General features: G+C 42.5%; 1 protein-coding gene across 4 annotated transcripts in view; it reads right to left on the reverse strand.

The window, feature by feature from the left end:
- The window catches only part of LOC107375367 (striatin), a 47,396-nt gene that overhangs the window by 10,220 nt on the left and 10,992 nt on the right, over positions 1–26,184 (reverse strand). For all 4 annotated transcript variants that reach the window (XM_054749805.2, XM_054749804.2, XM_054749803.2 and 1 more), the window contains exons 2-6: positions 19,790–19,893; positions 10,072–10,145; positions 2,350–2,428; positions 1,470–1,640; positions 77–212 (exon numbers count right to left, since the gene is read on the reverse strand). In XM_054749805.2, coding sequence (XP_054605780.1) covers positions 77–212; positions 1,470–1,640; positions 2,350–2,428; positions 10,072–10,145; positions 19,790–19,893 — 564 coding nt within the window. The remainder of the gene's footprint in view (positions 1–76; positions 213–1,469; positions 1,641–2,349; positions 2,429–10,071; positions 10,146–19,789; positions 19,894–26,184) is intronic.

Below are 26,184 nucleotides of genomic sequence, written 5' to 3' on the forward strand. Positions count from 1 at the left end.
AGATTTTTTTTTTGGGGGGGGGGGGGGGGGCACGATTGTGTCAGTTCAGAAGGGCGAGGGGAGACGAGTGTCTTACAGTCCTGGATTCCACATTAGTCCTCTCCTTCCCCTCACTGTCCTCCTCCTCATCTTCATCGCTGAACTCAGCCGCTGCGTTTTCAATGAATTTGAAGGCCTCCAGGACGGCGCTAGTGTCGGAGAGCTCAGCTTTCCTGAAGGGGGACGTTTACGACTGGTTAGATTAACAACGTGTCCAGGATTTATCCAGTACCCGTTTCTAATGGACCAAGGTTCATCTGAAAGGCCTGAAATGTTCCTGGAATATTTCTGCTGGCGATGAAACGATACAAATATAACTCAGGATCATTTTTTGTCAATAGATACACAAGAACAGGTCGATGCAGTTTGTAGAACAGATGAGTAGCAAGTGGTAGTAAGAGCTGCTCTGCGTTGGACCAATCATGTGGCTGGAATGGAGCCGTGCAGCTCGGTAGCAGCTGGACGCGCTAACAGCTAATGTTTGAGCAGGGCAGGACTTTTGTCAAAAAAGGAAAAATTTGTGTCCAGAAATAAAATAAAAAAAAGACAGAAGACACAGCGGATGACATCAGTTGTGTGGACGCGTTTAAGCTTTTTAAACATGAAAATATGCCTTTCAAATTATGCTCATTGCATATTTGGAGAGCGAAGCCTCTTATCGCCCCTGTTTTTATGTTCAAATACAGTGATCGTTCGCTACTTCGCGGTTCGTTTATCGCGGATTCACGACTTCGCGGATTTTTTCTTTGGAGCCTTATTCAAGGGAAATTCGCCGATTCGCGGTATTTTCTATGCGAAATATCAAGAAATTCCTGTTTTTTTTTTCATCAAAAAATGCACTTTTTGTAATAAAACTATAAAAAACCAAGTAAAAAAAATTTCTATGTAAAGGGAGGGTTTTAAAAGTCTGAATACTGAATACGTACCTGTTAAATAAATACTGTAAATATGGTGTCCCTACTTCGCGGATTTTTTCTTTGGAGCCTTATTCAAGGGAAATTCGCCGATTCGCGGTATTTTCTATGCGAAATATCAAGAAATTCCTGTTTTTTTTCATCAAAAAATGCACTTTTTGTAATAAAACTATAAAAAACCAAGTTAAAAAATTTTCTATGTAAAGGGAGGGTTTTAAAAGTCTGAATACTGAATACGTACCTGTTAAATAAATACTGTAAATATGGTGTCCCTACTTCGCGGATTTTCACCTATCGCGGCCAGGTCTGGAACGCATCTACCGCGATAAACGAGGGATCACTGTACTTCAACAAAGGTTTTCTACCTCTACTAGAAACATGAATCTGGTAATGACGGACTTTGCTCTAATGCTAACAACCGGAACCTAAAGCATTATCTAGCATCCCTAAAGAAATAACTCTCACAAAGAAACCATCATTTCAGCTTCAACACACTTTTAAGCTGAGGACACCTACCCTGGTGTGCCGATGCCCTTAGTCGTTGAGTCTGTTCCGTTGACCGAAGGCTCCGTGTTCATCCGTTCACCCGTTTTCCCGCCTCCGTCTCCGGCAAGTCCCAGCAGAGCTCGGACCCGCTGGGACTTCACATCCAGGATGGTGTCTGTGTAGCCGACCTCCTGCAGGTACCTGCAACGGGGTGAACTAGATTACCAGCAGGCAGTGAAGTGGTGGTCGCACGCTTGGTTACACCTGCAACTCGTGTTGTTTCTGACCAAGACCCAGTGGATGACTTTTAGACAGCAGCCGTTAGATATACACCTACAACTGAACATGGTGATAATTTTATGGATACTAAGCTAGGTGTGCTAGTAGCTGAGAGACATTTACAACACGAACTCTGAGTGCTAACCGACGGTACAAGGTCAGCACCGTGTGACATCATTTAAAAACACGATTAGACCAACAAAGATCCACAGCTTTCCTGTTGAGGTATGTGGGTACACGGCTTCGGGTAGCGCCACAGAGCCATCAAGGTAAACCAGCCAATCAGCATGCAGCTCCTTTCTGCCACCATCCCGAGCCGTCTTTAACATAGTGTGTTAGGGTATGATGTGATTGTGCTTGGCGATGACGTCACTTTATTTAAACAGACAGACTGGAGAGCAGGACCACAGAAATGACTCCGACTCCGTGGTAACAGCAGCAGCCGTCCATGTGAGGGTGCTGCTCACCACAGCTTTTACCCTTTCTGCTCACAGAACCACTGGCCTCACAGTCCGTTTCACAAACTCTACAAGAAGCGAGGACGTTAGCCTGCCAACACGCTGGTATTTCTATTTAACAGATTCAGGAGGTTGTCCGGAGTAAAGCGTCAGCTTTAAATAAAAGAGCTCACTGTCTGAGGAGCTGCCGGCCTTGTTTCCAGGACAGCTGATTGTTGAGTGATCCAGAAGTCTCGTTTTCGTTGGCCTCATCTGAAGGAGAAGAGGAGGACACAAATCAGCACACCCACCCAACACTAAGTAAACAAGGACATTCCTGCATCACCATGGCCTGGAAACTAAACACAGTCTTAACACCTGAGTGGAGTCGAACGACAGTTACAGTCAGGCAGTCGCTCTAAAGCTTTAATCGTTGAAGTTAAACCTGGAATCACTACTGCTTTCTGTGGAAGAGCCTTCCTATGTTAAAACGAGACGTGTCATTCCTGAGCTTGTCTTCTGACACACACGTGGTTGATCTTTGCTCCACTGTGTCCTGTGACACGGTGAAAAGACACCACACAACCTTTGGACCTCTAATTCTAAGCTTGCTTTGATATTTAGAAACTGTCTGCTCACAGAGGACCCGAAGGGGGTCGATCTGGTGAGATGGAGAAATGAAGATGCCTTCAAAGTGGGTCATAGCTGGTTCAGAGAGGGTGATGGGGAGGCAGGTGAGCCGCGCTCTCCCTCCTCCTTCACCTTCCCTAATTCATCAACACTTCAAGGGTTCTGCGTTTAGAAAAGCTCTCATGAATAGAAATGAGGAGAGAGGAGAGCAAATAAAATGAGAACTGGAGCATTACTACAGTCATATAATAAGAAGCAGGTACTCTGCAGACGACAGAGGGAGACAAAAAAAAACTACTGTTATGGAAGCACCGAACACATGAGCATGAGAAGAATATATTATAACCACTATCTGTTATCTGAGTAGTTATCTCTCAGGGATCTGGCTGCTGATGACTCAGAAAAACTAAAATGTGAGCAAAAAAAAAAAAGCTAAATTTTTACTCTGACTCTGAACTGGTTTGAATAAGACTTATGCAAAAAGGTATGTGTGCAAATATTCATTCAATTCAAAATTCAAACATACTTTATTAATCCCAGAGGGAAATTCAATAGTTTCAGTACAATTGTTTTCAGTATGCAAATGTTCTTGCTGTGCTTAAATCACACAGGGTCTTAATTCTTTCTTATTTAAACCCAAAGTTGTTTCTCGCCGTTGCTGACCTGCAGAAACTAAACCAAAACGGATTCTGGGTGCTTGGAACAAAGTCTGACTATTCTGTCAGTATCTTAACCATTTCATGCTCAGTGGGGTGGTGGAGAGCTGGTGAATACCTCCAGCAGTCAACGGGCGAAAAGCAGGGGACACCTTGGACAGGTCTGACGCTACAACTGCAGTCGCTATGGCAACTCTGTCTCCTACCCCAGCCTGGGCGGGACCGCGGGCTGTGAAGGCCGCCGAATCGTTCCAGGAGTCACCGTGCCCTCCAAACCTCAACGAACTCCCTCCCCCTGTCCAGACTGAGGTGACATGCGCTGCTCATCGTGGCTGCAGGAACTGACGTGTGGAGAGTCCCGAACCCACCACCCCACCTAGTGGACACTTATGTTGTGTGATGTCTGAAGTCTGTTGCATTTCTGTCTGATAGGCCTGTAGCGACGCTTCGATGACGTCGAGGATTCGATTCTAAAAAAACGTCGACGTCAAATCCGGAAGTCGACGCACCACGTGACCAAAACAGAGCAGCGCGGAGAACAAAACTCCGTTCATCTGATAGACTCAGACTCAGCAGCAATGTCTCAGGTACCCCGGCGCCCTACCTCAAAGGTGTGGGAATATTTTAAACGGAGCACAAAACGTAAAAGTGCCGTTATTTGCAGTCTTTGCACCACGGAATTGGCTTATCACACCAGCACAACGTCCATGTGGGAGCATCTGAAGCGGAGGCATCCCATTGTTACCCGTGACTCCCGCGAACAGAAGTAAGTAACATTATATCATATGTTTGCTAACTTGATTGCATGTTTGTGTAACATGTGCGTGAGCTCTGCGCACTTCGGTAGGGCGTGTTTGGTTTGGCTAAACAATAAACATACGGTAGCTGTATTTAGCTAACGTTAATTAGCGATAGCATATAATGCTGTGTTCAATGACAAAATGTATTGTTGTACAAAACATGACTTAACATTACAAAATTAGCCACACCAGCATTCTCAAATGACTTAATCATGGCATAGCACTGCAATAAGGCTAAGAGCAGATTTAAGATGCCATACTTTCATAGCTGTTGTTCTGATATGCTCCAAATGTGTTCTCATTTGCATTCTGCAAAGCCTATACTTGTGTGTAGCTTATGTTGTGGTTTTTATTTATTTTTTATTTGGCAACAAGGGCAGGCGGCAAAGTAATGACTATTGCAACAGGGAAACATGTTTCTAACTGTGCATTTGACTATAAACGTTTTTAATCTTTGAATTAATTTTGTGTTTTCCAGAGCAAAGCAAAGAACCTTGTCGTCTTATCTTGGGCAAGAGATGCAATGCACACCTCAGAGGGCAGCTGAGCTGAATAAAAGGATCTTGAAAGTAAGTAATAAATATTAGCTAACTGTTGCTTGCTTTCAGCATCTTTTAGGAGGAAACTGCTATGTAAAAAAAATTCACCCTCATTTAGATAAAAACAGATGACAAATAGGACAAAATAGGGTCCAGTGTCTATAATCTCCAGCGTTTGCTTTTGTTGGCTTCTTTTTTCTTCATGTCCTTGTGAGATTTGTCTAGTAATTAACTTTTAAATGCTATGTTGTTTCTATATTTATATTTTCTTTATCTTACAGTTGATTGTTAAAGACATGAGGCCTTTGTCTCTTGTTGAGGGTGACGCCTTCATCGATATGGTCGAATACGCCTGTCCCGGCTTCAAATGTCCATCCAGGTGGTGGTTCACAACCCAGTTGGAAAAGACATATGAAGATACTCTGGAGAATTTAAAGAAGAACATAAAGAAGAGGTCCTCAAAAATCACACTCACCGCTGATGCCTGGACAAGCATTGCCACTGAGGCCTACCTTGGCGTGACCCGCCATTACATCGACGACAACTGGGAGATGGTCTCATTTGTCCTGTGTACAAAGCCCCTCGAAGAGCGACACACAGCAGACAACATCGCTCTCTGGATCGAAGAAGTTGCTGAGAAGTTTGATTTCTCTCTTCGCAATGATGTCCAGGCAATAGTCCACGACAACGCAGCTAATGTTGTGAAAGCCCTACGGATCCTTGAGGAGAGGCATGGTGTATCTTCCCTTCGGTGTGCTGGCCATACAACACAGCTGATAGTCAACCAGGCTCTGAAACACCCCCAGATCAGCAGGGCACTTGGGGCAGCAAGGGAGCTTGTCAGCTACTTTCACAATAGCAATTTTGCCCTCCTTAAACTAAAGGCCAAACAAGAGCAGATGGGCACTCCTCAACACAAATTAATCCAGGATGTAGCTGTTAGGGCTGTAGCGAAGCCTCGACGAAGTCGACGGCTCGATTCTAAAAATTTGTCGACGTCAGATCCGGAAGTCGACGCACCGCGCCCACTTGTTGCATCCCCAGGAGTTTGTAAATAGAGGAGGAATCTGCCTGTTTTTCCTCTAGTTCGCCCTCTTCTCCGCCTTCACTAACATCTCCGCCAAATACCGAAGACCCGGAACAACGTCCGTCCTCTACTAGATTATTTTCCTGTTTTGCCCCTTCGTCTCCCGGCAACGGACAACAACTTCCGGGGTCAGACGCGCTGCTTCGTGTCTATCGCAGATGTAGAAAATCACCGGGAGCGCTTCTCCCTTCATTAAGGAGCTTCTTTCAGACATGAGGAGAGCTGTTTTGGTGGTAGCAGTCTCTCCTCCGTGCTGGTCTGTTTGCTGCTGGGTGTTTTTGGTTTATTTAAACTTGGTAACTTGAACTTAATGTTGGTAAAGCTACTGTTAGCATCTTCGCTAACAGCTTCTTGCGTTGGGATAAGCTGTTACGTTTTGGTTTAGAGTTCATCTTTTTTGTGGTGTAGATCTCCCTTTTTATTACATTTAGAGTGTTGTGGGTTTTCGGTTTAGTTTAAAATATCACCTTGAGTTTGGTTTAACCCGTAAGACCACTCGCCTCTCGCACATAAGTGACCAAAACAAAGCAGCATGGAGACACTCCATCTTCTACCACCTCTCAGGCAGCAGCCTGCACTCCCAAGTTCTACACGTCACCAGAACATAAACAACCAACACAATAAAAGCAGTGTTATACAAAATGGAAGGCCTGTAGTGTTTATTCTCTTACAGTAACAATTTATCCATTTTTTTGAGGAATTTATTTGAGATTTTCTGGTTTTTGTTAATTGTGCAATAGAAAAATAATCATTAGATTAATTTTCTAAATAGTCATTAGAATAGTCGACTATTCGATAAAATAATCGTCAGAATAATCGTTTTAAAAATAATCGTTTACCCCCAGCCCTACTGTCTGAGGTGTTATATGCAGAGCAAAGCTGCCCTCCCTGTGGAGGGTAACTCTGAAGCGCCTTTTTTTCCTCCACCTGAACCAATCCTCATGTAACCCTCTGATCTCTATTAAGGTAGCGCGACTCGGGTTGCGAATGACCACAGTCACCAATTCTTGTCATGTGTCTTGTCCATGTATGTCTGATCTCTGAACTGTGTGTACTGAAACTCTAATTTCCCTCTGGGATTAATAAAGTATCTTTGAATTGAATTTGAATTGAATTGAAATGTCTCCAGGACATCCCAGGGACAGACGCTTCAGACGTTGGGACAATTCAGAGTCTCCAAGTTACCCGACATGCATGTTTTTGATCTGTGGGAGAAAACCCACGCATAAACGAGGAGAACAAGCAGAAGGGCCGCAGTCGGGATTCCAACAAACGATCTTCCCACTGAGCAACTACAGTGCTACCCACTGCTCCACCATGCAGCTCACATTTTGGAGACACCCCAGAAAGATGTTCGCTTAAGTCATCTTTACTGTCATAGTGGGCAAAACAAACCGTCACATCTCACTCTGTAGGCTGAAAACACGTTTTTTTTGAAGATGTAAAACTAGTGATGCACCGATATGACATTTTTGAGCCGATACCTATGTCCGATATTAAGATCACTGTAATGGCTGATAACCGATATTTGCCGATACCGATATACAGACATTAATGCTTCTAAAATCAGCAGATTTTGTATAGAATGAAAATTATTAAAGCCGAATTTACGTTATTATGTACACACACCACACACATTTATGGTTCTAAGATGATTTCAATCACTGTGACATGACTAAACAAATACACATCACCCCCCTCACCCTCTGAAACAGGCAAACAAATGGAGACGAGATGGAAAAAAATCAGTTGTTAATATCGGCCCAGTTTAATTTATGGAATCGATACCGATATGTTAAAAAATGACTAACATCGGCCGATACCGATATTGATGCCGATATATTGTCCATCCCTACATAAAACCTCAAGATTTTTGTGTTACTGGTCAGAAAAATCAGCTGATGGAGTGGAGTTTGGACCCAAATGCTCCAAAGCATGACTCAGCAACTTATTAGAGAACCCATTAGAGGAATTTTCAACGGTGTACGTTGTAGCATCCAGAAGGGGTCAGTTTTCACCAACATATTGACCTACACAGTGTCCAGTCATCGGCTGATATAATTCCATTTACTAAGCGGATTTTAAACTCTATCTGCTAACACCCAGCAAAGATTCTGCACTGCGTGTTGACATTCCATAGGGACAAGATGTCAGCCGATGTCTCCAAACAAAGCTTTCCTCTGATAAGACTGCAGGATTCCACACTCGGAATAAAAAGTGACCTTTTACAGCTCATGTGTTTAAATAATCCTATGGCTGAATGAACCAGACGTTAAATGAAACGTTTGAATAACATGTGCCTAAATCAATGAAGTTGAAATGAATACTGTTCCGACAATGATCCATTTAAATGTTATGATCAGTACGGTTTGATTTGACAAGGTAATCACCATCTACACTCATACACAAGGTCCATAAGATAAAAATTGGAGTTACGGTCACCTCTCACATAGGTTTGAAGATTCTTTATCCACAGCAAAAAAACACGTTTGTACCTGATGAAGGTGTGGTTTCAGAGGGATGTTGGTAAACATCATCAAACATGTCAGATTCTGATTCGCAGAAATGACAAACTCAAGATGAATGAAAACTAGGATGACTTCCCGAGTTATTCGGTTTCCAGCTGATACTCCGGAGTGGCCTCTTCTGAACCATCTCTGACACACAGTCGAAACCTGTTTGCACGCTGCAAAGCTGACACAGCTAAGACTCCTCAAGAGTCCCTCCGTCTTTGACGCAACAGCCTTCCTGCCTGTTGTGACCTGGAGACAACCCGAGACCGGACTGCTCGTACTGCGTTTTTCTCTACGAACTTTGGTGCCTTGGGGTCCACCAGACTTCCTGACATTCCGGATCACACCGGGGGTCTCCAATCAGGGTTTGTAGACATGACAGATTGTGTCTGATGTTGTTTTATTAATAATCAACTCTCTAGTTTATAGCAGACAATAAATTCTTTTACACCCAGGATTCAGTTTCTTCCAGGTACAAAGGTTCTGACACACATCACATTCCATCACACATCATTATTCGTAGCTTGTCATGAATTATAATTAGTCTAGAAAATAAGTTTATTTTAATTATATACTTGAGTCTGTCTGAATTAATACCAAGTGTGTTTATGGTCCCTGAATAAGCAAAGAATCCCAAATTCCTCTGGTTAAACGTTCAAAGATCAATAAGATGTGATATTCTATATTTATATGGAATATCACATCTTATTGGTCATAATCAAACCCCATAATTCATCACATAATAGCACTACAATGTGAATGTCCTGCCTCCCTCCCATTCAAACGTTTTCATGACAGCTCATATTATGGGATGTCCACCACCAATAAATGGCTGTAAATGGAAATTAGCCAGTAGCTAAATCTGTTTAAAACACCATTTATCCTCCGAGACTAACGCAACGTGTCCCTATTCAACAAATAATTTCATCCAAAGCCAAATCAATTACAGGTGTTTATTTATGCTGACTAATAAAGCTTAATGTAAATTAGATTTTATTATTAGTCAAACATTCAGAGCCTTATGAGTACTTCTACGTTACATCAGCTAATAATAGAAGTGTGCATTTATGCCAAATGATTATTTCTGCTCAATAAGATTTTCAGCCCAGTGATATAAAAAGTACATAATTAGCCTTTTCATCAACAACGTCCCCATAAGTCAAACGAATCCCCGGAGCACAACAAATACAGATTTAATGATTCCTCTTTTCTTTTAAAACATTAAAACAGTTGATTTAAAATAAAAAGACTGATGATAGATTAAGTCGAACAACAAGGGAATCTTTCTGGGGTGTTGCTCGTATCTTTCACTGAATTCAAATGAAAATTTACAACAAAACAAGGTATTTTTGTTTCTTTAGCTTGTCTAAACTGGAGAAACTATCAGGAGGAGACACAGAAACACGGAAAGTGTTTTAATACAACTTCACACGTCTGTTCAGCAGTTTCATTACTTTGTTGGTGCTTGTAAGAAACCGTGTGTGATTTTGTTTTTAAAAAGGGTTTTCTGGCTTTATGCTGCAACAACAAATGCTGTTTCACAACGCCAGGTGAAGCAATGCATTGGGACAAGACTGAACACGCGTGCTGCCGTTACGTGTACCACAGTCCTGTCACTTAAGGAATGTGAGCTCAGACTTTACAGCGATTTAGAGCCAGCAGGAAAAAGTAGTCGGTTTTCTGAGTCTCACCAGAGTCGTAGCTTGGAGGCTTCATGTCACCTTGATTTAATTCCGTCCCGTATTTTAACTTGTGGTATTTTGCTCTGAAAAACAAACAAAAAAGACAATAAATGGTTAAAAAAAGACAGTTAATCACATTATGCTATGAAAGTCCCAATCTACACCTTAGATGCATCTCCAGATGAGAACGTACAAATCCACATTTGACAGTTTTAACTCGTTCACTGCCAATGACGATTAAAGTCGTCATTTGCATTTTTTACTGTTTGGGCATCGGAACGAGCCCCCGCACCGAGAGAACAAACTTCTCAGCTCTGAAGCCGATCTTCATCTGCATAAGTCACGCGTCACATGATCAGGAAGCAGAAAATCCATGTGTTAGGAGATCGTTTTGGGCCGCTGCTGTAAAAAAAAAAAAAGTGAGACGCGAACCGGAAAAGCGTCTGCCGATCACAGTTCGACAACGGATTATGAAAGAACGGATAACGCTCGAAACGCGCGGATTCTTCCTGATGTAAGAGGTGAGTCTCCTCTTTGTTTTGGTGTTGACATCGTCCTGGCACTTAACGTTCTGTGACTCTTAAAAAAAAACAGTAAAAACGGCGAGAAACGCTGGCAGCGAAGGGCGTTAGCGATCAGGAAACGGCTGGCAGTGAATGAGTTAACAGAGAAAGGCATCTTTTTAGATAAAAACAAATGCAAATAGCTTCCTGAACTCTCTGTGTATGTCCTGCAGGACTGATAAGCTAATGACTAGGTTAGAATGACCAAACGAAAATGTTTCTGGTTTAAAACGGCTGTATCTCCTACAATTTTAAAGAGGTGCGTGCTACTATTATTTTATAAACGGGCATGCACATAACTGTTAGACATGCATATATTGTTACATTGGTATTCTTGTTGTTTCAGCAATCGATGCGCGTTTCGAAAACTGCTCCGTGCTATTCGAGAAGCACTAAATAAACACGCACATTGCAAGCTTGTTCCTGGAGCACTCCGCTTGTAGCACTGGGGAACTCTGGCCACCGCAAAAACTCAAACCTCATCAATACCCTCATTCATAAAGTTATGTGCAGCCCTGCTTACAAACACTTTGAAGCAGCCTTAAAATACTTCCTTCATATTTCTGGCACATTCATCTTGTATCATGCCTGAACTGCTAGCAGTAAATTGGTTTATTAGCTAATGTTTGCATTAAATGCTTTGAAATTTTGGAGCAGTTTTAAGATGGCATCCAGTTGGGTTGAGTCGAGGTGTTAGCTTTCGCTTTTAGGTTGTAAACGCCTCTCTGAACGGTTACAATTCAGGGGACGATCTAAAACAGGTAAGGCAGTATTTTTAGGGATGTGTGTGGTCTGTGTGCAAGAATGTGGCGAAATGCTATTTTGTAATATTAAACAGCAGACATTTACAATTTTAAGACAGAATTGAATTGGAAAACTCAGACCAGATGCTTCCATGACACATACGGTGGCATCGCGAGATCTTATTGTTTGTATGGAAAAAAAGCAGTAAAAACTGGTGCCACCTAGCAGTCGGAGTTTGAACTGAACCCAGTATTTCCCACACATAGGCGTAGCCGTGGCGGGCCGCTACCGCTGAAATCCCAGCGCCACGCCTACAAGATCCCAAGTTTTATTGATTTTTTGTTGTTGCGCTGTTTCCTGAAGAAGCAGCGGGAGCTACTCTGTTGTTGCTTGTGATCACAGCCGGCAGGCAGCCTGGAGGAGCAGGCAGGGCAGGGTGGTTACAGCTAGGGATGAGCCGGATACTCATTTTCAGACGAGTATCCGGTACGGATAAAGCATTTTTGACGAATACGAGCATGAAACGAGTAAAACTCGTAAATATCTGTAATCGTGCTGAAGGAGAATCCTCATTGGGTAACTGACTATCTTCACGCTCTGTGATTGGCCAGTCACATAGAGCGCCCGCCCCTCCCTACACACAAATCTCTAAAGCCGGGAGCTCAGTCCGGCCCATGCATGCATGCGCACACACACACAGTAACGGATCTCTCTGTGCTTGCTTCACTGAAGAAGAAGTAGAAGAAGAAGAAGAAGTAGAAGAAGTAGAAGAAGTAGAAGAAGAAGAAGAAGTAGAAGAAGTAGAAGAAGAAGAAGAAGAAGAAAATATCAATTATATAGCGCCTCTCAAGATAAAAATCACGAGGCGCTGTTGCTCACGTTTCTTCGGTACTCCCTAGGTTTTCTTCAGCTCGCCTCTTTTTCGGTTGAATATTTAAAGTTACTTTTTTCTTTGACAAGGCAGAGCTGAAAACGGCTCGTGCATGCGTCGGTCACTGCCTCCGCTCGGGTTTTTTCTCTCTCTAACTGTGTAAAGTTCCAACAACAATAGGAAAAAATCAGTTGAATCAAATTAAAATAAAATGGTTCTAGTATTTCATATTTCCTAGTTCCCACTGCATGAGTTCAGATGTATTAATTCATGCACTTAAATATTAATGTTCTGATTTTACTGAAAAACTTGTTCTGTAATAGTTCCTTTACTGTTGTGATCAAAAATATTTAATCTCAGTTCTGAGGCTGCTCTGTAAATAGTTTTCAAATAAACAATAGTTTATAAATAAACAACTTCTGATTAATCCATATCAATTTCAGATTTAAAATAATGTATTGATGTAAACCACACCCACTCATTTCCAAATAATAAATAAGAGGTGCATTCATCTGTGTATCTCCTTTGATCGGCATGAGTGATGTTTTCAGCACCAGAACAATGAAGCAAAGAAACAGATTCCTGAGTTTATGTTAGTAATTTTATTTATTAGGTGCATCTGACCTGTTCTATTTTTCTCTGAAATGAGATCAAATCAGTGCTTCTATGGGTCGTCTCCTCTCTGCACTAGAAACATGTACTTTATTATAATGTTCACTGTAATGCATCTTGATGTTCTTAACACATAAATTAAATCAAAGATATTGGTCAGTAATGCCAAATATGTAAATTTGTGTTTCAGTCATTTTTATACTGGCTTAAAAATACTTCATTAAGTCTACTAAGCAGGGGTGTAGAAGGTGTTTAACAGGGCCAGCCCAGTAATGGTCTTGGACCAAAATACAGGGGGCAGAAGGAGATGTTTTTCCAGACGCCAAGTAAAATTAAATGCCACCCCCCCACCCCCGCCAAAGTGTGTCTCTGAGAGTTTAAAATAAAAATTATTTTTGTGCAAATACAGGTGTTTTCACTGTTAATACTAGTTATTACAATGCAGCTGTTGCTGGATTGGTGCAGTTCAAAGTGGAGTGCATTAAATAAAACAATATTAACATGAAGGTGAGACGTGTCATAATTCCCCCCCCCCCCCCCCCCCACACACACACACACACAGCTGGAAAAATTCCCAGGGGAAACACTGAACCACACAAAAAATATATAGCAAATGTTTGCATGTAAATTGTCTATTTACACCCACACTCGTGAATGTTTACTTTGCGAAGCGCCTTGAGACGTCTCTTGTTGTGATCTAACACTTTATAAATAAACAGAATTGAATGTAGTCGGATTTAAAACATCAATCCAGTACAGTAGCATAGACTATTGCAATATTTCTCTGTGTTGACGTTTTCTTCCATATCTAGTAATTACTTATAACTTTTACTCAGATGATATCCAGAATGCAGAAAATTGTAATAAAGAAAAAAAAGAGAAAAGAAAATTTCAACAAAATGCCTCTCAAGACTAAAATAATAATAACACATTTACCTGTAAGCACATTTCAATACTCTCAAGATCGCTAAACATAAAACAAACACAAATAACACAACTTAAAAACGATGCCAGCAAGAGATAAGATCAATAAGCATCGACAACAGAGCAGCACATAAAACATAGCTAAGAACAGGGTTAAGAGAAGTACAACCACACAAGAAATAAAACAGGAAAGGATCAAAAAGGGTGTGCACGTCTGAACAGGTACGATTTAAGAAGCGATTTGAATGATTGAATCGATGAAGCCTAACAAAAGTCCAATGGGATTTTGCTGCAGAGCCACGGTGCAGATGAACCGAATGACCCGAGTCCCATGGCAGACAGACGGGTGCGTGGAATGGTGAGGAGACGATCTGAAGAGGAACGAAGAGTGCGAGGCAATGTGTAAACATGGAGGAGATGAATTACATATGGGGGGGGGGGGTTAGGTTATTGAGGGCTTTGAATGTTAGCAAAAGGATTTTAAACTCAATACGGAACTGGATCGGAATCCAATGCAGCTGCTTGAGAACTGGAGTGATATGGTGTGCAGATGGTGTCCTGGTGATGATACGGGCTGCTCAGTTCTGTACCAGTTGCAATTTCTGGAGTGATTTTTGTGTTAAGCCAGAAAGTAGTGTGTTACAGTATTCAAGTCGAGCAGTGGCCAGGGCATTAACTAAAATCGCAGAAAATAAACAAAAGATCAACATTAAGGCTTGAGAAGCAAAATAACAACAAATGTTCACTTTGCAGGCATTTTAAGTATTTATTGTTCATTTATGCTAAAACAATCTGTTGGATTAAGGCATTACATCATGATTCCTGTAAAATACTTGTGTGTGTATTTTATTTATTTATTATATAAATACACACAAATAACAGATACAGAATGGTAGTGAGTGGTTTTCTGATTTCATCTAGTCCCAAAACAAAGACAACAGACCTTTTAGCTCCGGCCGCCACCCCCCACCACCACACTGCAATGACGCAGAGGAAGCAACCCCCCCCCCCCGCGAAGATCTAATTTACTTAAAACTGGGTTCATCCCACATACAGAGAGCTACTGCTTCCAAATACCCTCGGACACGTGACCGGGTTGCTTGGCAACCGGGAGAGTGCTAGTGATTCTGGGTTAAGTGATGCTCCCAAGGCAGGGTCTGCTGTGATCTCACTGAAGAAAACGAAATAACTACAGACTAATAACAAGTCCAAGGACGCCGCCGCCGCCGTGCGTTAATTAACCCACGATGGCGTTCCTGAGCAAGAAAAGATAAATATTAACCGAACTCTGGGCTGGCTGAGAGAATGATGAAGCAGAAAGCCATCTTGTGTCTCAGCTGACTGTTGAGTCTTTTATTAGTTGAACCTCTCCACTCTGAGATCTCACCATCACACCTGAAACCAGTTGTTTGAGGTTAGGTTGTTTTTTTTTTTTTTTTACATCAAGAACGCTTTGCATTCAAGGATTTTCAATCTGGGCTCACAGTCGTCTAAATACAATCTCCGGCTTCCATCATCAGCCACAAAGAAGTTAAGTGCATCCTGTGTGGTTGCTGAGACAGAGAGTGGTTAGCCCAGCTGCACAAAAACAGCATGAAATTACATCTCATAAAAGTGGAATCCCCAGTTTTGCAAACAGCCAAAGCTTTCATTTGGCCTGAATAACAGGCAGCGCTTGTTGGTTGTTGTGAACATCTGGGTTATCTGTCAAAGTTATTCTTATCTTTATTTGGGGGTTGTGATTTAAGCTCGTGTTGTTGGGACGCGTTAACGTTTCGCTTCAGTCACAGTAATTATCATCTCAGAGAAGTGAATCGGTGCAAGAGAGAGAGGGAGATGTCGGTGGCGACAAAAACACTGAATCACCCAGTCACAAACATTTTCTCCTCATGTGTCATCATCATTTTTTCAAAACAAGTTAAAACACTTCACAAAACAGGATTTTGGCTACAAAACACGTAGTTTTGCCTTCCTGTTCCCCTTGGTAGTGATGTAATGGTCGTTCTACCACCGCCCTTTAAAGAAGCATGAAATCATCTCTCCAGGCTGTGGTGTCCTTTACAAGATGCAAACAGTATTTAAAGGTGGGTTATAAGATGTTTTTCTGGAGTATTTGTTGACATTTTATTGAAATGCTCCTCACATACGGATGGCAACCAATAAATTAAAGGTTTTGTCAAAATAATGAGTAATTTTAATTGCATTTGCAAAGTACAATCCAAAACTACTTCCTATCTCTGGCTCCTTCAAAGGCAGTTCAAAATCTGGGTGTTGTGATTGATGAACACCTAAGCTTTAAAGATCATGTTGCCTCTGTTGCTCGTTCATGATGCTTTGCGCTGTACAACATATGAAAGATCAGACCATACCTAACACAACATGCCACCCAGCTCCTGGTGCAATCTACTGTCATCTCCCGCCTCGATTACTGCAACGCCCTTCTAACTGGTCTTCCAGGCTGGACTGTGAGACCTCTTCAAATGGTCCAGAACACAGCGGCGCGTCTGGTCTTCAATCAGCCAAAAAGAGCACACGTCACCCCTCTGTTCATTGAGCTCCACTGGCTACCGCTAGCAGCACGCATCAAATTCAAATTGCTAACACTAGCATACAAAGTCCGAGACGGTACGGCTCCCATCTACCTGAATCCTCTTGCAAAGGCTTACGTCTCGGCCCGGCCGCTCCGGTCATCACAGGATGGTCGGCTAGCAGTGCCTACACCACGCTCAGGACAATCCAGACTTTTCTCATGCATCGTTCCACAAATGTGGAATGACCTTCCAAGCACTACCAGAACAGCGGCTTCCTTTTCTATTTTCAAGAAACTCCTGAAGACCCTGCTCTTCAGAGAGCATCTTCTAAACTAGCACCCTCCCTGCACCCGCCCCCCCTCTACTGTCCACTCCTTGTTCCCTCCTCTCCATGACTGATGTCAAGTTGTTGTTGTTATTGTTGTTGTTGTTAGCCTCAAGGGCAACATGGCGATTATCACTTGTAAGTCGCTTTGGACAAAAGCGTCTGCTAAATACATAAACATAAACAATCCTGGAAAATACTCATCCAATCATTGTTCCATTCTTAATGACTGGATCCCGATCATTCAACTGCACTCTGACGTCCCCCCCACCTTTTCGAATGCCCCTCTATGTGCACGAATCATGCATTCTCGGTTTGGACCAGCTGAACAGGAAGTGATGTCTAGTGTAACAGATGGAGTTTTCTGTTCTGTATGTCGTTTGCAAAGGGCCAGGGTTAGGTCTGGTTCTGATCTTGTTGGGAAATGTTTAGGAGATGGAGCTGTCGTCTTTGAACTCTAAGATAAAATGAAAACAACAGCATACACTGGGTTGGAGCTCAGCGAACCGGGCTCATGGAGCAGCGCAATGCGCATCTTGTTGTCTAATCGTTTATATTTTCATGGCTGTCACGGCCGTTATGATCAGCGTTCAGTTTTCTAGCGCCATGCTGTTGTGAGGAAAAACATTCAGGTGTCTCACCTTGATCAATCAGGTTAATAAAAACTAATAAATACACCTGAAAACAATGATCTTTTACCGCTGCATCATTAGAGTAATCCATTTTGATGGTAAGATGTCCTTTTCTGTAATGTTTACAAATATTACTGCATATTTGTTTATTTTGTTAACATCGAGAAGCACCATTTCAAACCGTCAGCGTTCATTTAGGCATTTTTCCAATAATTATTGTTGTAGAAACAATTATAAACATAGATTTTTATTCTATTTATTATCCAAAGTGTGAAATGTGAATTTTTCATATTTCTTTAAAGTTTCAAGTAGCTGTAGTTGGCATTTCCTTTACACTAGTTGAAAATTATTGCATCAAAAGAAAAATACATCAATGTTAGTCGACTAAAATAAGAGGAAAACAAATTGGATGACTAAATTGAGTAAAGATTATGACTAAAACTAAAGGAAACTTTCCTGTCAAAAGCTAGATAGCTTAAAAACCGCCTTGTTTTTCATCTTTGGTGTGTTCTTGCTGTGTTGAACTTCTAATTCCAACTTTTAGTTCTTTTTAAAGTTGTTTTTCAGCTAGCATACTCAACTGTTATATGGTTACGGAGGTGTGTTTCATTGGGGATTATGGAACAAAAGATGCCACCAAAGGATTGAAAAAGTAAGCCTGAACCCTCAGGAACAAGTCTTGTGCTTTTGTGTACTCTGGAGGTGCAGCTTAGGGGGGACGCCTAAAGAAAGAGGGATGAACCTTTGAATTGTGTATTTTCAAAAAGTAGCTTGTGTTAACAGCAAAAACTAAATAAATCTCTGACTCCATCTATGCTATGATTAGGGTTGTCACGGTGAAAATATGTAACCTCACTGTAATTGTGACCAAAATTACCACGGTTTTCGGTATTACCGCGGTATTTTTTTAAACGTGCTACATTTTCACACAACTAAATAAACCCTGTATGTCAGGAAATATTGTCCTCAGTTTGTGTCTAAATTTTGCCTAAAATGTGTTATTTTGTAATTATGTTGTTTATTTGTTTACATTTTCCCCCTTTAGTCTTTAAAATACCAATATTCGCCCATAACTTCTTATTTTTTGTCTGTTTGATGTCATCATTTAAAAATATTAGATCAGAGGATACTCAGTACTCAAGTAGCCTTCTAATCAGATACTTTTTTACCCTTACTTGAGTAATAAACCCTATATCAGGAAAATATTGTCCTCGGTTTGTGTCCTTCCAGTGAGCTTTGCAGATGTGGGAAAATGTCATCAGGCAGTAATCGTTGTTAAATTCATAATTATTCTCGGAGAGAGACCAACTCTTATCTGCCCCTGGGAGCCCCGTAATGCATAGCGTCATTTCAACATGGCGGTGTCCGCGACACGGTTTATATGCAGGTAGCGGCGCTGCGGCTGCTTTATATAGCGACTCGTTGCGTTCTCCCTCAACCCAAATCCTCGGATCACGCATTTTAGCTAAAACGCTAACGTTAGCTTGCCTTGCGTTGACTGTAGAGTTGTGGGTGATGGTCACGCAGATGTGTCATGAGATTTGAAGCGTTGCTGCCTTTCACAGACACTTTTTCTGCTCGTGCTGCAAACAGGATAGCCGTCTTCTATCAACTGTCCCTCGGCATTCTTCAAACATCCAAAAGATGCCCGTACTTCCCACTTTTGTCTTCTTTGAGGGATAATAAATGTCCTGAGTGCTGCCGTCTCCTCCTTTGGCCATTATTTCAACTTTAGCTTCGAGAAAGTTTTGGTTGTAAACAACAAAGTGCGCATGTGCCGCCGGCAACTTCAGCAGATGATACGGTGGCTGGTAAGGGTCACCGCGCCTACACCGCAGCCGCGGTAAACCCACCGAGATAATATAGTTTTAAATAAACAAGACGTTATTATTATTGTCAACTTTTTTTACCGGGGTTTACCGCTACACTGGTTACCGTGACAACCTTAGCTATGATGGATACGGGTCCCGCTAAAGGAGACACGTGGAAATCAGCGACTAATCTCAGTTTCAGGGAGCAGCGATGTGTCACAGAGGAAGGGACGTGCAAAGTGTTTTCACACTGTTCTCACGGGGACCTCTCTGTGTGGGACTGCAAAAGGATGATGAGAATAGGAGTAATATAATTCAGACAGTGGCCTCGTCTTCCGCTGAGATGAGATTCCTCGACTGTTCCTTAGTAGAGGTGTCAGGATAAGACAGCCTTCATGCCAACACATGCTCAGTGTCCAGAGAGATAATACCAACTGTTTCAGAGGGAATCCCTCTGGCTGTTTCAGATCACACCAGCTAAGACGTCACACTGAAACTAAACCTTTGATTTCCTGCATATTATGAAGAAAATGTGGTTATATTGTAGAGAGCTGCAGTCAGGCTGATGATGAATAGTGCAAAACCACCAACGTGCAACCCTTCTCCAGGTTTCTTTGTTGGCGGCCACTTATTTTACGAACACAAATCTTGTGGAGGCTGAAAAATGGAGTGTGGTGGGTGGGCTGAAACATGGGTAGACAGGAAGGTACTCACCTCTCCTGCTTCAGTGCATACTCCAGCATTTTAATCCTCCTGACGAGGTCTTTCTTTAGGTTCTCCTGGCCTTTTCGCTCCCCCTGGAGGAAGGCGATCTGGGCCTGAAAACGCAAAACAAACGGGGAATGTCGGGTCAGATTTGTAAGCCCTAAAAGGTTTACAGTAATGAGATCACAGAGACAGTGCTTCAGTTGTCTCTGCGCCTAAGCAGCTAGCCATCAACAAAGACACGACTACAAAGACAACATCTGAAAACATCTACATCTGTGGAGAGAGACCGAAATAGGATGTCAGATGATTTTGCTTTGGATGCTGGAAAATAGCAAGCCCCATCTGTACTATTCTATTTTAATCTCACCTCCTCACACTCTCACACACCATCCATCCCTCACCCTGAGCACTAAGGTGGGGCGATGGGACGAAGGAATCGACCATGGCGATGGGCTGAGCCATTACGGTTGTTTTTAACAGGAGGCGATTTGTTTATTTCTTTGTTTGTTTGTTATTGACGAATATTTTACACGCTACGCACAGAGAACATCGCAGAGGTAACATTCAAGAAAAGATCTCCATCAGCGCATCTGAGCCTTTTCTCACCTCCTCTGGCTGCTGACAGTGCACGCGCAAGCGGCGCGCTGAGGAGGGGTTTGGAGAGCGTCTGTGACGCACTCGACATCGTGCACTACGGCGTGGCGGCGTTGAGTGGAAAGTGGAAACCCTTCAATCTTTCAGAGTCTGGAAGACTTCTGGTTATTTCATTTGGAGAAATGTTTCCTGGTTTAAAACTCTGGCTGACGTGGCGCTCGTCGTTATTCAGCACCTGCTTCGAGTGTGTCAGCAGAGCACGGATCCATCCAGAACCTTATTTAAACAGTCATGAGTCTGTCTGAGGCAAAAGTCTAGGAGCTCATAACCTCTCCAGCAAGCTCCCTACAGACATGTGATCACACACCAGCAGCAGGTGACCAGCTCAGGTTTACGCGGCGCAGGAGGAACGTGCGTTCGCGCCGCAGCAGGTGAAATGGTTCTAATTTAAGTGAAATCGTTTATTTGCATTGTTCATGTTACTGGGGCATTCTGGTGAGCTTGGTTGGACTAAATATTAATGAATGATTGTTCATAATTAAAAAAATTAAAGTGACGGGGATAAATGGATCACGTGACCTCTGGCAGCGAACTGCCTCCTCGAAGCGCGTCCAAACGCGGCACACGGATTCATCTCCCACGTATAAAAGAAAGAACCCCAGAATTTTTTGTTCTGAACGAAACATTTAGCTTAAATAAAATACCACAACAGTGGGCACCACAGGGAAACAAAGACGAGGCTTCTTTTTAACATTTTAACCGTGTTTAATACGGGCCGTTTATACGTCACTCCACCAAACTACAAATACTAACTTAAACAAAAAGAAAAATATCAATTTCTCTTCCGGCAAACATATGTGCTGCCCTTGTCTAAAAGTATTTATGTGTTGGGCTTCGGTGTTCGCAAATCAGTCCGTGCAACGTGACGTCACATGCACGAATAAATCGTCCATCGTCTTTTTTTGCACTGACGATTGGCGGTGGGAAAAATGATACTAATCGCCCAACCCGCTGTCTCCGTTCAGTAACAGGCAGCAGCTGCTGACACATCGAGTCCGAGTCAGCGTCACGTTACATGCCTGGGTACCACACACATGAACACGTGTGCAGATGCATAACGGCACCAAGAGCAGTAGAGAACATTTATCAGGCATCTAAGGCGGCTTTGTTAAGAGGTATTGTCTTAAAGCAAAGCAAAGCAATAAAAAAAGGTGTTACAACAAGATGAAGACAAAAAAGCCTTACACGAGCAAGAGGATAGGCATGCCGTTTCATTACAGCACTTCATCAAAATGACATCTTAGAGAAGCACCAGTGAGATAACGACCAAGAGGGTTCGATTCAAGTGGCGTTTTAGGGACAAACAGAACAGCTGAGTTTAAATCCCACTCTGAACAGAAATTTGGTTGTACTGTGAGGCTGGAAAAGATCTAACTTGATCCAGTGAAGGTAATAAATAATAACCAAACTCCCAGTTTCAGTTTAAACGCAGAAGACGGTGTGAGTTTGAGTGGGCCGGATGACAGGTTCACGCACGTAGCGCTGCAGCCTGCAACCATGAGTCACGGCTGTGCTTCGGCCCGTATTAACGTGGGCTTTTCTAAAACCTCATCATGGATTTCTGCAAGGGAACCTGCCTGTAACAGCTCTGGTGTGAACTGGAAGTGTAAAGGATGCAGCATTCAGCTGGTAAGAGTTTCCAGAGACGCATCGTTAAAGTTCTTCATCTAATCCCCTTAATGCTCTCATCTAGATCTATGCCAACGTTAACAGGAACTGACAACAATTTAAATATACATAGAAAAAAAAATGGGCCAAATCATGAACAGATAAATGCCAGCAAAGCCCAGAAGAGTCAGTAAACCATTTGTTTGCCCAATTAAAAATATTGCCTTCCTTTTTTTCGGTTGGGGAAGCAGCAACAAAAAAGTTTGCACAAATGGCCGAAGGAAACATGCAACTTAAGTGACAAAATTAGATTTTTTGCCATGCTCCTTTTACAAAGTGGGTAAAAATGGGGCACAGACAGGGCATTAGGGAAGCATTATATATGGAACGCTGTAACTGTTTGGACCGGACAGCTGCGCAGCTCTGAAAATAACTCACTCTGGCTAAAGAGACTCCAGTCCTACCGCCAGCAGGGGCTGAAGCGTCTGAACGCTGAAACTGTGTCACAAATAACTGGGCCTAGCTACAACCTCACTAGAATAATCGCAGGGCTAAATTCTATTCAAGGGGGCACATGATGTTTCCTGTAAATGTGTGTTTGGTGTCAGTTTGTCACTTTTCAAATTAAGTTCTCGACCAGAAAAGGGTGGACTGCCAACTGTGGGTCGAGGGTGAGCTCCTGCCTCGAGTGGTAAAGTTTAAATGACCCCAGGATCTCGTTTATGAATGAGGAAAGGAGACAGAAGGAGATCAACAAAGCTATCTCAGTTCTGGGCTGCCCACTGGATTCAGTTGAGATGTCTGAAAGGAGGACGGTGGTGAAGATGGCGTCCATCTTAAAAACACCTCTCCTCCCACTGCGTTCCACTGTAGAGACCATGGACAGCTCCTCCAGAGGCAGAGCGAGGTAGCCTGGCCTGCCAGACTCGTCCTCTGTTTAACTCTGCACACAGAGAGAGAGTCTGGTAACTCACAGGCAGAGCGGCACTTGAGGGGCGGGACTAGGCAGCTCAAAAGTAACCAATCAGAAAAAAGATGGAAATCCCGACTGTACCACATGACGCGGTAGTTTTCTAGCTGTAGTAAAAAAAAATAGCGTCTGGCAACGGCGCAAACATCAATATTTTTTTAGAAGAAATGCTTTTAGCGCTTCTACTTGTGGTTTTAAAGCCATCTGAGACATTTTGAACAGAGAACAGAAAAGAGCCACAGCGAACTCCGCAGCTGTCTTTGTTGTTTATGAGAAACTGAGCATCGCCGTGTGTGACGTCCGCGACGCTGTAGTTTTTTAGCTGTAGTAAAAAATGGAGTCTGGCGACAGCGCCAGCGTCTTTGTTTAGAAGAAAGGCTTTTAGCGCTTCTACTTGTGGTGTCCAAGTTATTTAGGCCAGAGGAAAGAGCCGCAGCGAACTCCGCTTCAGTCGCCATGTCCAACAAACCCGGCGTTATGGTGTGTGACGTACGCTACTCAGCGCTGATTGGCTCGGTTAGAGTTCTCACGGGGAGGGGTTAGAGGAGGAGTCTGGCAGACCAGGCTAAGACCGAGACATCCCAGATGTAAAACAGAACGCTACCGTAGGTACAAATAACTTTAAAAAAGCCCAAATATATCTGAAATAAAACAATAAAAAATACTGAACAGGTTTAAAGTGACAATGTGTAGTTTTTACCACTAATCTCTGGAAACATCCATTGAAATGTTGTTGTAAATGAATTAAAAGATGCCCAGTTGAAAAATCTTGGAGGTTTCATAACATATAACCATAAAAATCGGGTCTAAAATACATGGGAGCGGGTCTAAGTCTCTGAGCGACGCCTTATTGGGCTGCATGGTGGCGCAGTTGTTAGCACAGTTGCCTCGCAGCACGAAGGTTGCAGGTTCGAAACTCGGCTGAGGCCTTTCAGCGTGGAGTTGCGTGTTCTCCCCGTGCATGCGTGGGTTTCCTCCGGGTGGTCCAGTTTCCCCTACAGATCACAACGTGCCCTACAGGTTAAAAATTGTACGTCGCTTTGGATAAAAGCGTCTGCTAAATAACATAAACATACTGGACGCCATGTTTCCTTCTATGGAAGCCCGTGAGGACAGAATGCATTTAACTTTCAGCATTAATAAACATTATTCTTTTACAAATTTACTTGGGATGGACAATATATCGGCATCAATATCGGTCGACGCTAGTCATTTTTTAACATATCGGTACCGGTTCCATAAGTAAAACCGAGCCGATATTAACAAATATTTTTTCCATCTTGTCTCCATTTGTTCTCGTGTTTCAGAGGGTGGGGGGGGGGGGTGGGGGTGATGTGCATTTGTTTAGTCATGTGAACAGTGAATGAAATCATCTCAGAACTGTAAATGTGTGTGTAGATAATAACGTAAACGCAGCTTTAATAATATTTGTTCTATACAAAATCTGCTGATTTTAGAAGCATTAATGTCAGTATATCAATATCAGCAAATATCGGTTATCGGCCATAACAGTGACCTTAATATCAGTATCGGCCCAAAAATTCCATATCGGTGCATCACTAAAATTTACCTCCTCACTCATTGCGAGCGATGAAAGGAAATCTGATGTGCTTGTCATTTTGTTGGAGGTTGCACTTCCGAGGATTTTTGACCCTAATGGGAATCCGTTGGCAAGGTCTTACTTGAACACAAAAATAATGCTTGCTTGCAATGATTTACTGCTCCCTATCGCCAAGGAAACTACACACTGTCACTTTAAGGCTAATTTGCAGTGAAACTGTGCATCTGCACTGACTGAGAGTGTGAGTGACCATTCGCTCCACCGTCCACATGAAGAGCTGGCCCAGGGACCTCTGGCGCCTCGCCGCGCCGCAGATAAAGAAGACTGCAGTTCTGTGAATCTTTGGCTCGACGTCTCTCCTCTATCAAACATTAACCTTGGGAAGAATGCAATGAGTCAACTGTGGCCATAAAGAGACACAGGAAGCATTTCATTCCCAGCCTCACACTGACTGCATTATTGCGCTGCTGGAAAAAGACTCCTTAGTCTGTGTGATGGAGAGACACGAAGAGAGAGGCATCCATCTAGCAGGATGGGCTTTTTAAAGACAGGAAAAGGAGGCAGAAGATATAAGCCTAATGCTGGGAGGGGAACCAATCAAAGGTCATCTATGGATTGGTACAACAAGGCTGGTCACAGAGCTTTTTGCTTTGGCGTACAACTTAATCTTAATTCAGTTTCGAAGTTTTTTTCAATGCTTGGGTATGAATTTGTAGACCAGAATAAACACATATTTAGAAATTTAAATAGTCTGGTAATCTAACATTAAATCAACCCTTTTAAAATAAAGATGCAACAAAATAGTGGCCTGAATCTCCTAATACTCAGCACAATCAGCCAATTTGAAACTCCAAAATCCGAGGGGTTGATTTTGAGTTAGTCTAAACTCTTGACAGATTTCAAACCCCTTTGTGTTTCCTTCAGGGATGATTCACCCCCAAAAGACATTCACAACAAACTCAACCCGTCTGCAACAAGGCTGAGCTCATTTGATTTGTAAAGGAAATGTAAACAACCAAAGATACAAACTACACACAAACAAAGAGGTCCCACATGATGGCCTTATGACCGCCGTCTGGTGCAAGTCCCACGTTTACAATGCAAAACAAGCTTCTCTCAGTTAACACTGGTTTAAACTCACATTTGACACAAACTAGTGAGCAACTTGATGTGCGAGCAGATTACCAGCCAAGTACATTCCACTCATGCCATCACACTAGCAGGAACAGTAAAAAAATATGCAAAACAAGGCAGGGCAAGACAGAGGCGCTGCTGGATACCGTGGTGTTGCTCCAACTGTGTTCTGCTTTATTATCATTATCTGTTCACTTCAGACTGGCTAAATCAAAGTTACAATACAATTTGTTGTTAAGATCAATCATAGATATTAATTAAAACGGCTGTTTTGTACTTCCTGTCCACTCAACAGAGCTTCAAAAAATAACGATGGCGTTGACTATTATATTTGTTGCTGTGACTAATAGACTAATCTTGGCCGAAGTACAAAGAAGGCGTAATTTTGCACATAGAGGGGTACGCACAGAGGTGGGAGGGACGTTCAGAGGGCAGTTTGATGGACAAATCAGGATCCAAACATTAAAGGAATAT

The sequence above is a fragment of the Nothobranchius furzeri genome, chromosome 12 (genome assembly GCF_043380555.1).
Source record: "Nothobranchius furzeri strain GRZ-AD chromosome 12, NfurGRZ-RIMD1, whole genome shotgun sequence".
NCBI classification, from domain to species: Eukaryota; Metazoa; Chordata; class Actinopteri; order Cyprinodontiformes; family Nothobranchiidae; genus Nothobranchius; species Nothobranchius furzeri.